Raw genomic sequence first — 14,497 nt, 5'->3', positions numbered from 1 at the left:
TAAAGTAGATATTATGAAATCATCTCACGCGCTGGATCTTCGTTCCGATGGTCACAAAAGGAGAGTTACCTTTCGACCGATCAGGCGATAGATCGGAATGAGAAAATTGGGACGGAGTGAAAGCGAATGGTGTCAATTCTTTCCGAATCCAGTTCAATCTTCTCAAATCGTAACGAGGCCCTTTGTCGGATGAGTTACGGGACTCGACGGCGTTTGTTGATTATTGGTTACAGAGTCGGGGGCTATCGGATAATTATTTACGTCTGCGGAGATAGCAGGGAGTTCACGGCACCGCTTTGATACGACGAAATTAATTATTAATTAGATCGATCGTATGTGACGCGCAGCTCGTTAGCACACAGGTAGCTTGTATCACTCTCGGTGCACGATCGCGTTACAGAGATTAATTAACGATCGCGATAAGTGCCGATGCCTGCGGATTTTTTCGCAAAAACCAGCGAGCCGTCGGGTAACGGGCGCACTCGATCCATCGTATCGGGATCACTCGACGCTGTGTTATCGATGCTTTGTACGATATTTAATAATTAAGTAAAATGATAAAAATGGGATACAACGTTGAAATCGTGTCGTCGCTAATGTCGAAATCATGTTAGTTGCGATATAATCGATGACGTGAAACGAGGGCGACTCGCGCAGGATAACTATTACATTTTAGGTAACGAAGGGGGTTGATAATCGGGGGAGTTTTGTTACACTTAATGGAGACAGACGGGGTAATATTATGAAATTTTAGAGTTGTTGAAATTACAAGATAACGTGGATGTCATTAGCGAACTGGAGTGCGTATTACCTTGTGCTTAATGGGGTGCCGTTTACGTTACACGAATCAAGTATAAATTCGATATATGAACCGTTACTCTGAACTTTGTACGGTCAAATATTCATTTTTTAAAGGTATTCATTATTGGGTTGTCTGGAAAGTCCATTGTTCAAATGACTATGTGATCTCTCAAGCCACAGTGTTTGCGTCCAGATACCTTCCGCGACTCCAGACCAAAGTGTCTTAAAATTCCCAAACACCGCATGTCTCCATTATTTCCAAAACACCCCAAAGAACCACCCCGCCCACGTTTTCTCACCTGGTCCACGACATCAAAAACCGTTTACGTCGCGATTCGATGGGAAAGTATCCAGGCCCAAGAACAGAGAACTCCGCGAATGTGACGGGGGTGGAAGGATCGAGGGAGAAAGGAGTGGCCGTTATACTAATTTGGCGGACGCTCGTTAACGACCCCTTTGAGGTCATAACTTTTGCCGCAAGTTCGACGTGTGTGCGTGGTTGGTGGCTGCGCTTTACTTACTCCCACCCCCTCGTTCGCCACCCTATCTCTCTCTCCCTTCATCCGACGCCCCACCATCGGGCGCCTTGACCGTTGCTCAGTCAGTTCGCTCCTCGAAAAGCGTCGCGACGCTTGGCAGCATCGAGACGCGCGTTCCTCGGTGGATAGCTGGCGCGCATGCCTGGCCGATCAGCGCGCGGCTTGTCGTGTGGCGGCCAGCTTGGTCCCGAGTGGGGGTGAGAAACGTGCTCGTCACCCTCGAGGATCGCCTCGAGAGACTCAGTAAGCGCCGCGAGTTCGACGTGGCCGGAAGCGTCTCATGGTTTTCGCCGTCGACGTGAACGTGCTTCGTGCAGACGACCCTCGTCAACGCGCCACATTTCTACCCCCCGATTCGCGAACGTTTCAACAAGATTCGCAGCCGACCTACCCCCCGATCGACCGGAAACACCATCCAACGGAAGACGCCGCCGAAGTGTCTCGATCCACCGGGAGCTCAAACCACCGAATCCACGAAACTTGGCCCCTTCCAAAGGTGATCCCAGGGATAAAATAGTTCCCGTACGGCGCGGCCAGTGATGCGTAACGCTAGGAACAGACAACCGGAGCTTCTAAGCCCCCCAGGATCACCGCTCGTCCATCGGCTCCTTTGATCATTAAAATTCGACCGACTCGAGACGATCCGTCCGAACGAAGGAAGTAATCGCGTTAAAAGGACCTCGGCGTTTCCCTGGAATCCCTCGCTGCCGTGAAAGGATCTTCGTCCTCGTTCTCGAGGGAGGCCGAGGATCGCGGGACAGCCTCTGGGCTAGCTGACGTCATCAAGAACAAACAAGCAGATCGAAGGAAAGGCGATATTATATCCCAGGGCTGAAAGTCGGGGGACTAAGAGCCACGGCGGATCCTCGTCCTCGCGGAAGAGGGAGCGATAGGGGAGCCAGTCGGACCCGAGGCACAGTCCGGGAGAATCGGATTTCAATCGGAGCGCGTCTCGATCGACCAAAGCCGCTCTAATTAACTATCAGTCATCGAGAATTCTCCTTGGCGCGAGAATCGCGCAGAAATTGGATCTTCCTCTATCCCCGGCGTGGCTGACTCGTGAATCGACGACTGCTCGCGGGAGGGCAAGGAGTTTTCTCCGCGAGGATGACGAGCAACGTCGTCGCCACGAACGTTCTCGAGCTGCTGGTCGAGTGATCGGCAGAGATAGAAGCCTTTCACCAGCGTGATCAACGAACGATGCTCGACAGGAGCAAGTGAGGATCCCCCTTATCGAGTGTTCATTTTTTTTCTGTGCTCTGCTCGATCCGTGGAGAAGATGTGCCTGGGTCGTCTGTTGCTCTGCCTGTTGGCCGTCATCGTCGTCGCGAATGGTGAGCATTCAATCGTAATATTCTCGAGTCGTCCGTTTATAGCGGAAGGTACGTCGATCCTTACACAGTGCGACGGATGGATGAATCGTCGTGGACGGAAATCGGGTTTGCGATTTTAATGCGTTGGATCAGTTTGGGGGGTTGGTGAGATCGAGTCAATTTATCGAGTAGAAGAGTAATTCTAGCTGAAACTCTGGACGCAGTGCACGGTTTTTCTTTTTTTTTTTTGATGAGACAAATGGATTGCAATTTTTTAATAAATACATCTGTTTAATTCCCTTCCCTTATTTCAACGCGAAATAATTGCCTCGTGTACGATATTAAGAATAAATAAAGAACAACCGAAGAAACGTGCATGAAATTATTCAAATTTTTCGAATTATTCGAATTGAGCGGTACGAGAGAAACGAGGAGCTTCTGAAAATTCAATCCAACAAAAAATAATAGACGAACGAAAGATTCGAGGTACGAAATAGAATGCGAGGGTTTGGACACACGCCAAAATTTATATGAGAACGAAACAAATGGTCGCGACAGATTTTCGCTTCAAATTGGACGTACGTCCCGCGACCGATCGAAATTCTGTAATCCATTGTCCACCGGCAGAAGGGCTCGCGTTTCTATTTTTCGCGCATAAACAACGTCGCCGTGTAACGGATTGCGCGAGGACGAAGCTAGGAGAACGCGTTTTGGGTTTTTGGTTGAACCTGGAGGAGTCTCTGCCGAGTGTCTTTCCGACAAGCTGGCTTTTCGCGCAGGTTTTGTCCGCTGTGATTTACCGAGAAACTTTCTCGCTGATATTTTGCGACTGTTACCCGCTCGTGATTTAGGAAACCAGTCGCCCACAGTTGGGATTGACGAGAACCACCTGCGAGATCACTCACGCGAATTATTGACGAAACGTCGCGTGTTTGTCGACCGGTCGAAAGTAAGGGTTGCGAATTTTTTCGTAGACACGGCGACTCGAGCGTAAACCTTTGAAGTTTGAATTCATTTCACGACGTCTTCGAAACTGGAGGATATACATATGATCAGACAAATTCCTGGAATCGAGTTTATAGAATCCACTAGTCGAACTTTCGAATTCCTCGAAAACTATATAAGAAATACCTATTTTCGAATTTTACCTAGAAAATTTCTGGTAATTGATTTTCACACGAGTGATCGTTAATTAAAGAATAATTGTTCGAGGAAGAAAGGGACTCGATTTTCCTTTTGCTTTACATTCTTTCCTTTACTTTCTAACAAATACAATTATGTACGAGTATCATTTTTCCTGCTGTATCATACACCAAGTTGTAAAGTAAGCCAATGTTTCCTTCCTGTCGATTGCGACACGAGTAGCAGGGATCGAGTTTTGGGCGAACGTTCGCTCAAGGCGTGCGAAATCGAGGGAATTCTTTTTTTCTCGTTTGCCGAGAAGAAAGGTGAACCCGAGGCTGCCGTAAAGTGTCGAGGAAGTTTGGTCCTAACCAGCTTCTGAGTGAAACTTCTTGCGAACTTCTTTTTCTTGCACTTAGCTCTAACGTAGTTAATCAAGTTACAAGGCGTGGGAACTTTGGTTAATGCAGATCGAAGAAGCATCGTTGATTTTCAAAATAGCGATCCAGATGTGACAAACCTAACCCAGCTGATTTACGGATGCTACATTTTGCATGGAATCTTCTGCAGAACTACGAAGCGAATTCTTTCTGGGTTCTGGTTATATATTAACGCACAGATAGATGGATCGAAGAAGCCAAAATATTCGTAAAAGTCAAAGGTCTGGTAAAGAAAAGAACGATTATATTTTTGTTCCTTGTCACCTAAAATTTTCCAATTCTTCCAGCAAGGAATTTCTAACTAACGGTGCGCGCAACGCACGTACATCGATTCCCACCGAATGTTTGAGAAAAAGGGGAAACAATAAGAAGAAAAGTAAAAAAATTAATTCTCGTTCGCCCACGTACAAGTATCCAACCCCTTGCGTGCTCGACGATAAACGTAGGCGATGAGAAGAATCCCAGTCGTCGGGGTGGACGTTGAAGGAAGCCCGGCGCGCGTTCCGGGGAGACTTTTCGGTGCCGGTTTACAGCAAATAGTTACAAGGAAAATAAAACAGGAATAGCCGCGGGCTAACGCGCGTCGTTTTTACACGCGTCGGCAGATTTTACGGCGTGCCGACCCTCGTAATCTACGCGCCGTGGGGACGGGCAGGTAGACAGAGAAAGGGACAGCGGGAAACGCGCGAGAAAGGGACGGGAATGGAGTGAACGGGGGTGGGTTTGCAACGGGCGAAGAAAAGAGGGATTGTAAAAAAAGTCAACGCGGATCGCAGGGTGTTAACGCGCGCATTACCGAAGCTTTCGTCGGGGAAATAAAAAACGATATGCATGGATGGACGGTGGATTTTCCGCGTTGGCCCTAAAAAAAAATCTGAAAGGTGAAAATGTACGCCGGGGAGTCATGGGACGAAAGTGAATCAAAACGCGTCGTTTCGCTTCTTCTGTTCTTCTTCTTCCTCCGATTTTTTTTCCTTCCCCTCCCCGTCCCCCATTTTTTCACTGCCGCGTCCAGGTAGAGCAGTCGACGTCGATTCGCTTCGATAACCGAACGAGTGAAAGTGCGTGCCGTTTTTGAGAGCCTGTTTCGCGAGGCTTCGAAAAGGGCTCGGAATGGAGTAGCCCTAGGAATTGTTCGTACCGCGCGTCGTGCATTTTCTATGCGTTCCTCGAGAGTGCGTTTGGATCGCTAATAATCCTCGATTTCGTTGTTCGATGTGTGTGACCGTGTGTATGTTTTTTATTTGATCGTTTCTGAATTATTAGCGATGCTTTAACGATGATCCAGAAAGGATAACATTGAAAGGTATGTACGTACTTCGAAGGTTCCATTTAACAAAATGAATTTTCTCCGTCACTTGACATCTACGAAAATTCTTTACGCCATTTAATTTCCCCTTTCAAACTAAACAACTTGTCGAAAACATTTCTTTGATAGCTTCATCCCCTCGTGAGATACCGAAACGTTCCACTTGAAATGAAATACCTTATTACCGATACGTTGCATTAATAATACGATTTATAAAATTCGCTTTCCTCCGTCATTAACAATCCTACACTATATCGCTCTAAACCTTTACCGTCGAAAACGTCCGCGTTATAATCGCTCGCCACCGAATAAACAAAGGACCTCTGCGTCGGTTAATCTTCCCACGATATAATTTTTCTCCGGGCGCAAGGCTTCGTTTCGTCGAAGGCTTAAAGTGAATAAAAACGCGTCGTTTCGCTCCCCCTATTCTTTCATTCCGGCGCCCTGTTTCCCCTTTGTCGAGAGAGCCACCGATGTCGATTCGCTTTGGCAGCGAACGAATGAAAATGCGTGCCGCTTTTAAGAGACTGTTTCTCGACTGCTTTTCCACACTATTCGCGTTTTTCACCCTTTTTCGTTTCCCTACCCCACCCCGCCCCTCCCTCCCTCCCTCCCTCCCTCCCTTTCCTGTTCCTTTTGGAGGGACTCTTTCCGTTTTCCCGCTGGCGCAGGGAAATCGATCGAACCCGGGGAGAAATCGGGCGAACGAGCAGAGGCTGGAAAATTGCGCTGTTTGCATTCAATTACTTACAAGTGTACCTTGCAATAAACAAGATTACGCGTCTAATGAAATATGTACTCGCGTCTCCGCTTAACTTCATTAGTCCTGAGAGTTTTCCGGCCGTGATTCTGCGGGCAATCGCGGTTTTATTGTTTCTACCCCCGCGGGAGAGCTCTCTTTTATCGCTTAAATATATATATATGTTTCAGGTTGGCTATCCTGCGGGGGGCTCTAAAATTAACAAGCTTTACTCTAAACGGGACTCTAAAGTTTCTGTTTTACTTCAGCGATTGGCGATTCAATCAGGCGAGAGATTTTTGACGGAGGCGAGGGAAAAGTAATAGGCGATAAAGTTTTGTTTATCTGGAACTTGAGTAATTGTTAACTGTATCCTTCTTTTTTTGTTGGCAGTAGGTGGATATTAATTCGATTAGTAGAATGGGAATATTTATGGATTTTTGACAAATGTAAATACAGAAGGATGTGTACAGATGCGTGAATGTGTTATAAAATATAAATAAATAAAATACACGTTACAAGATTTAGAAGGCAAAACATATTTTAATTTGCATAAATATCTATCGACTAGATTTAGACCGGGAATATGAAAACTTTGGTAACAGATGAATGAACGTTCGTTTTAATTCTAACGCCATTGAATTTTATTTATTTTTTATTTTGCTATAATTATAGAATGAATAATTTGTTGATGATAGAATAAGTAGCCGAGTTTGTATGGGTACACTAGATGTTTCCGTAAGAAGTGCTTCGATCCTGTAATATCTGCAGAGATCTTGTCTGTCGAGTACAATATGGACCACATTACGCGACGGAAGGTTAGAATCATAAACTGGTATCGTTCGGTTCGTACGTGTCTCTAAGAGTTTTATCTACCAGAATGGTTTTTATTCGGGTCAGGTTTTAGAATAATGCACGTATGAGAAGTTACAGCGAGATGCAGTCGCGGGAGTATTGGTTGCGGTGCATGTCTGACCATAAACAGTCACGCTTCCTATTCTACTTCCCGGTTGCATTCCAGATGTACGCTCCTGCGCATAAATCATTGATTTACCGACTAGATATAGGATAAGAATAGACATTTTGAAATGAAATCATGTTAGTAGCTACTAAAATAGCCTTGGAGTTTGCTCGTTTAAATTATATTTAATATCAAACATGTATAATAGAGACACTTAAATTTCTTAGTTAATTATAGTCTACCCTCGGAATATTCTTTGTAGAATTATTACATAATTGTTGATGTACAGGGAATAGCAAAGAAACAAAATTACAAATGATTCAAAGGTAGCAAAGGGCACTTAAGTAGCAAAAGGAATGAAATTATAAGCGATTGAAAATGCAAACAAGTAAAATAAAGAGATTTATTTATGCACTAGAGGTAAAATCCGATCGAGCACTGAGCAATTAGTAAAGCGAGTACTATCAGAAACGGATAAATAAATCTAGGCAGCGCCGAGACGAGTATTTTCCGCGATAGGCCGTTTTCATCGGGGTGCATCGACGCGATAATTTATTTTTATCGAACGTTATTATTGCGTCCGTTTTTTTTTTCTCCTTGAAATATTGTCCGCGGCGCGAAACGAGCATCGGCGGCGGCTAAAACCGTCAGTCCATTCGTTGTCGGAGGGGAAAAAATTGTCCGTTATTGGCTGCAAAAACGTGGAATAGCGAACAGATAACTGCGACGGAAATCAATCTAGATAGAGCGAGATGTTGCCGCAGTAATCTCAGATTTATTTTTATTAATCCTAGGTGATCGACCCGGTTGCCAACCGAACCGCGAATACTTCCCAGTGAAATTTACCGAAACACTGCGATCGTTACGAGGTTTTTCAAATATTTTGCAGCAAGCAAATATTTATAGGGGTTCTAAAACTGTATCCCGTATCCGCTCGAAATGAGGAGATAAATTTTTCTATATTTCCTGCCATCCGGGGTCTCGCCCCGCGTTTCCACCCGTTTGCGTTTCTTCGATGTTTCGATCCAACTTTATGATTGTGTAGGCTTATCGAACGACCGCCATCTTCCTAACAAGCTCTCGCCAAAAAACCACCGAACAGTTTCAGGTCCCATTTCGTGCCGTACGGATCGTCTTAATTGTCGACTTTTTTAGGGGAAAAAGTGATCGATGGAAGATAAGACATTATCGATTATTTTTCTGGACGTGTAAATATATAGATTTGCATTCATTTTAAATTAACAAACAATACGAAGGAATCTTTAAAAACTGGATGCTTTCAAACGGGTTCGAAAAATCCACTCGTCCCTGAATACGTTGTTGATACCGGATGGAAAAAGTTTAAATAAAAATCGGTGACTATAAACATCCCGTGAAAGCTGTAGACGCGTTTAGGACCGCGAGTACGTATTTCTGCATTGAAAAAGTAAATCGAAAACATAGAATAAAAGTTTCCCAATCACGAGGGTTCATTTTCGATAAAATCTGGTTCGAAATTGCTTGGATTACGCGCGCGTTTCACTCGTGCATTTGCGAAGTCGATTTGCTCTGTAATGAAACCTCACGCGCAAAAATTTCATTCTATATGCTACATTTTCGATTTACTTCTCCATACGGAACTACCTCTCACTCGATCGTACCACTCCGTAAACCATACTTGTATACGATCATGTTAACTTTAGAAATTAGAATGCTTTACACTCGTTTCTCAAACATACATTTATCGAAGATGAGATTCTATTAATCGAATTTTTATAGATATAATTTGAATCACACTGTCTAATCACCATACACACGTTTCGCTTTTAATATACAGAAGCACTCCATTAAGTGCCCACGACGAGTTTCTTCCGAAAGGGCCATCGCGATTCGAGGAAAGCCGAGCGCTGAAATACTCGAGATTCTTCGCGACAAATGCATCTTCCGCATCTTCCCGCTGAAAGCATCGCGCTAAGTACATTAATATTTAGGACGTAATATTTGCGCTGAAAAAAGAAAGTGCGGTCGGCAAGCGTTCTACACGAAGTAGGTACTTTAACGGGCATTATCTGTAATCTCTCACCACTTTTCATGCAACATAAACCACCGCTAACTTGCCTGCTAATGCGATTGCGGTCTTGCATTGCACTCATTCATACCTGTCCCCTTAACGAATTACGTGTAATCAGAATTTATTATCGCGGAGATTAACGGTGAACGATCCGCGATGCGAACGCGATTTTGTTTTTTCATAGTTCGATGCGCTGGAGTCGCAAACAGTGTGAAATTAACAGTCCGGAATCACGCATTAATGCAGTCTATGCAAGCATATTAAATTTTTCATAGACATCCTAAATTACCAAGTTTCTTTATTTGTCCATTCTAACAAGCACTTGCATTTCTCCGACTACCTCCAAGAATATCCCTAACGCGCATCGAATCCAATGTAATATTCGAATAGATACGCGCCATCTCCGGAGAAACATCCCCGAGGACGAGGTTCGCGAAAAGTTACGCTGAAATTTTCGCGCTTTGCTCGTCGAGCGTTTAAATTGAGATTCGTGGGAAAGAATGTATCAAGGAAAAACGTCGAAACGCGTTTGTCGTGGAACGGGGTCGTTTGTGACGCGAGTTTCCGGAGAATCGATTCTTCGTCGCTTCGGTGGAGCACCGTAAAAGCCCCGTAGCAAACAGATTTCGTCAGTGGCGGTGGAGACAATTCGAAATATATGCCTCGTCGCCCGACAGTCCTCGATGGCGCAAACAATGCGACCCGCGAACTGGAGTCGTCGCTAAACAAACACAGTTCCGGCTGGAAGATCGTGGCTCGCATCGATCCGTGCTCGATGGGACGTTAACTTGCTCCGACTTAATGCAAAGTGGTCAAAAATCACCATTACATGCGTCGGCACGTCCGCGATTGTAATTGTTGCATCGAGGCTCCGAGCTCGGGGCTTCGTAACAGCGTTTTTAACACGTCGTCGAGCGATTTTCCATTCGAAACACGCGAATGGAACGTGACACGCGGCGGACAACCGGGTAGAATTTGGCGAATGGGAAATGATTATTTTTGGGTGACAGAAATTTAGTCGGAGTGGATATTAATCCGTCAAGCAGTCACTTTTCACGAGAAGATTGCATTGCGTAAATTCTAGCAAAACTCATCCAGTGGCACTTACCAATAAACATTGCAATCTACGTATACATATGTAGGAGCCAACCCTCGCCATTCCGGTCTCCCGAACTGCGTTTCCTGGTCCAGGGATTCCTATCCCTGCATGTATAGGGTGACCGATTGAGTTATTTCCGAAACGTGATGTGGTCTGTTCAGAGTGAGACTTGTATTAGATACATGTTGGCTTGTAGACAGAAACGTCGAGAATGTTCCTTGAGATCTACGCATCGAATCAAACGAAACCTATACACTGTTCTGCAACGATATAATTTAACAATTACGGACTGCGTCGACATTTCATTTTTGTAGCGTGTGCTCTGTTGGTACGTATAACTGCGGAAAAATGAAAAGTTGTACGACTTTTCTTTATAAATACTTGGCGAGTTTAGGTCAGAAAGGCACAGAATTCATTTCTATAGCAGCAACTGTCAGTTTTACTGAATGTCGAATCAAAGAAAAATTGTAACAATAATTTGCCTAACGAGGGAACACGTTGGACGTTGTCCGTCGCAATCGTGATCCTTTAAAATCCTGTATCCTGAACCCTGGATCTTCTTCACGCGAGCTCACCGCTTCCTCCCGGAACTCGACGACTCCATTGTCAAGCATTCTGTGTAATTAAAAATTCCCGTCGAAACATTTTCCGCTTTAATAACTTCAACCCGCTAATTTTCTTCGGAAACGAAACAGTGTATTGCGCTCGGTGAGCGTGTAAGAAAGTTGCCAAGACAGAAGGGAAGAGCGAGGAGGGGGGTCGGAGCGAGGGAGTACGGCGAAAATGGAATAAAAGTTACACCGAGGAAAGAGATCCGAGGCTGTTGTTAACGCTCGCGTTTAACTTCGAGTAGAACAGGAAGGCCGGGGAGGAGAGGGGCTGTAAGCGTGCTTCGGGCTACTTAAAACTTAAAACTGAACTACTGGCGCAAGACGCTTTCCCAGTGAAAGGAAACGCGCGTCAGCTTTATGCATCGGAACGCAATCAAACAAACAACTGAATGCTACACAGCCTTCCGTAATACGGAGTAGCTTTGTCTCGCGACTTTGCCGGGCGCAATCTGTACGTTGCTCGAATAAAGAGAACATCCGAGGATTCGTCCGCGTTTCAGTTTCCACGAGAAATGCGTGTAATTCATCCCTCTAATAAATTCGCGAGATAAGTTCCTTGACACGAGGCCATTCAGGGACCCTGAAAAGCCATCCTGCTTATCGCGGCAGTCGTGCGATTGAAATAATTGTCGTTGAAATATAAATAGAGAGCCGTCTTCTTGAAGGTGCAAGCTTTTGGCAATTTTTTTTTGGTAAGCGCGTTTAACACTATTTCTATCTATTTCGATCAAGAGGTGACTTCTGACACCTCGAGTGGAGGTAGTGTTAATAACAGGCTTTTTTTAACAGGAAATTTTTCGATATTTTGTTACAATCATCCGTGTCTTTCAGAATGTGTATTTAACATATTTTCAGTAAAATTTCGGTGCTAGGTGAAGCTGATATTTCAGGACAGAGTACAGCACTTATTAGACACTTGCGAAATACAATGATACAAAGATTTGTATACAAACGTAACAGGTGTATTGTATGTTAAACACAGATTTCATTTTCTCTTCTCAGTCCACCATTCTATACATCGACATACCTATAACAAAGTATATTCCCAGTTCACTTCTCTTGTATTTCTGACTATGTGTTTACCTTTTCCCCTTAACTCTAAAAAACTCCTTCTTCTACATCTTCCGACCTGGAGATTGGACTTCAGGGTAGTTATCCCGATCAGAATATTAAAAACACATTTAATTTAAACAAACAAACAAATTTAATTAATCTCATTATCGAGTGTTGTAGAATTTCTGGTCCCAAGCACTTAACCCTGGACAAATTCCGAATTACAATGACGAGAGGAATTCTCGTCTGACTATGTGCTTACCTTTTCCCCTTAACTCTCAAAAACTCCTTCTTATACATCTTCCGACCTGGAGATTGGACTTCAGGGTAGTTATCCCGATCAGAATATTAATTTCGTTATCGAGTGGTGCAGAATTTCTGGTCCCAACCACTTAACCCTCCAAAACTCTGAATTACAACGAAGAAAGAAATACTCGTCCGACTATGTACGTACCTTATCCCCTTAACTCTTAAAAACTCCTACATCTTCCCACCTGGACACTGAACTCCGGGAGAGTTGTCTCGATCAGGGTATCAGTGTCGCTATCGAGTGGTGTAGAGTTTCTGGTCTCGAGCACTTAATACTGGAAAGGCACGGAATCGCAATGGCGAAAGTAATAATCCTCGACGCCTGTACACGAAATATTTAGACGTGGCACTTCACGCCCAACGGAGGGTGGACGGGGGGTAGGTTAGGGTCGTTTTATCGACGTTCTCACGTAATTACGCCGTGGTTCCCGTCAATAACGACGATAACAGTCGACGAGGTTCGATCGGAGGGAGCACGCTTACGCGATAATGCGGGCGATTAGATGCAGGCTGAAGAGAGCTGGTGTCACAGAGGTGTTGGGGACCAGATGGAAAATTACGAGACTTAGTCGGCGTCTACGCCCGAACGCTTGCTTACTATCGCGACGCGAATTCTACGCGCCCTTTGCGGCATTCGCTGTGAAAATATAGCACTTATAGCATCGACTCTCGATCGGTTACTTTGGTGATCGAATAATTGTAGAGGGTTTTTGTACAATGTACTTTTTTTTTTTTGATCGAACACGAAGGATATGGATGTCGAGTTTCTTTGGAAATGGGATAATTGTAGAGGGTTTTTGTAAAATGTACTTTTTTTTTTTTTTATCGAACACGAACGGTATGGATGTCGAATTTCTTTGAAATTTAAACGTAGACAGTATCGAATAGTTTCGATTTTTCTATTCAAACGAAAGCATCGAGTTGATTAATAAATAACTTCCATTCGAGATGAAACAATCGTGTTTTCAGGATGCTACCTATCGGTCGGAATTTTTACTTTGCTAAACGAGTTAATCAACAATAGTGCTCGCGCAATAAAGCACGATTTACTAATCGATTTCCAGCTCCCCTACTCCCTCGTACTTTTTTTTTTTGCATATCAACGGAACGATCCACGCCACAAAATGCCACGTTCCCATTTTCGGAAAACCGTGCAACTTTTGAAAGCGCATAGTTGCATTCGGGAAATAAACGCGGCTCTGTAGCGCCCTTTGAACCATTCACCTATTCCCTCTGACATTCGTGGTCGTTTCTAGCCGCAATCAGGAAAGAGATACGACTTGTTTCAGTCCCGGTGGTACGCCATGTGTGTATTTGTTTTGTGCCCGATGTCCGACACTCGCCGGCTGAATAATTCATAAAAGGGCGCAGGGGAAACGTTCAGAAAAGGGCACGATAGCGAGCAAGTGGCCCGCGGGTTGCCTTTGGCGACGCGCCGTCAATCACGCTGATTGACGGTTCGAGCCGACGGTGAATAACAATTTGCTGGAAATGACTGACAGCCGTACTCGTCTGGCGTGGCCGATAATGAATCGGGACAAACACTTCTCTGCGGGCTCTCGTTCCCTTTCACCCGCTAACGATCCACTCGGTGTTGCTGTTTTCGAGCACGTGTGCTCGAATCGTTGATTCGTAACAGCTTGCACCGTGCGGCTAGAGACGTTGCGCCATTTTCCCAGCAAAATAATCCTCGCGAGTCGCAAGGGCATTGCGGATAATCGTAAACCCTTGAGCCGCGGGCTTATCTTACCTCTAAAGTTTTAAGCTCGTCTTAAATGGGAAAATCGTGACATGGGCCATCGATCTCTGTTTATATTGACCGGGGATCGATATCGAGGAAGCTTCTTATTTGCGTAGGGTTCCGTTAAGATTGGAAATGAATTTTTCTAATTATAATTATCATAGGGAATGTTGTGTGCTATTTGTAATATTAAGTGTACGCTTAAGTTTCGTAGCTTCTTCAGCTGAGGTACTTTATTAACGAATTAAGATCTATAGAGTTTCAAAGAAACTAAAATCGATGTTACGCGAGCAACTACGTTGTTCGTCTGTTTCGATGCAGGTTGACCATACATCGGAAACAATTGGTTCAGAAATGCTGATATATCGTTTTGTAGCATCCTATGCATACACTTGATATCATGTTATAGA

At 44.5% G+C, this 14,497-nt stretch overlaps 1 protein-coding gene across 4 annotated transcripts in view; it reads left to right on the top strand.

Moving 5' to 3' along the window:
• The first annotated feature begins 1,485 nt into the window (after positions 1-1,485).
• The window catches only part of LOC128878986 (carbonic anhydrase-related protein 10), a 216,303-nt gene continuing 203,291 nt past the window's right edge, over positions 1,486-14,497 (top strand). For 3 of the 4 annotated variants that reach the window (XR_008457545.1, XM_054127725.1, XM_054127727.1), the window contains exon 1: positions 1,487-2,674. Coding sequence is in view for 3 of the 4 variants with exons in the window: in XM_054127725.1 (XP_053983700.1) it covers positions 2,620-2,674 (55 nt within the window). In the remaining variant the exon portion in view is untranslated. Of the gene's footprint in view, positions 2,675-14,497 lie in introns of all 4 variants that reach the window. The other variant, XM_054127726.1, reaches the window with a different exon arrangement.

The sequence above is a fragment of the Hylaeus volcanicus genome, chromosome 6 (assembly GCF_026283585.1).
Source record: "Hylaeus volcanicus isolate JK05 chromosome 6, UHH_iyHylVolc1.0_haploid, whole genome shotgun sequence".
Taxonomy (NCBI): Eukaryota; Metazoa; Arthropoda; class Insecta; order Hymenoptera; family Colletidae; genus Hylaeus; species Hylaeus volcanicus.
This window is presented reverse-complemented; position numbering and strand designations above follow the sequence as displayed.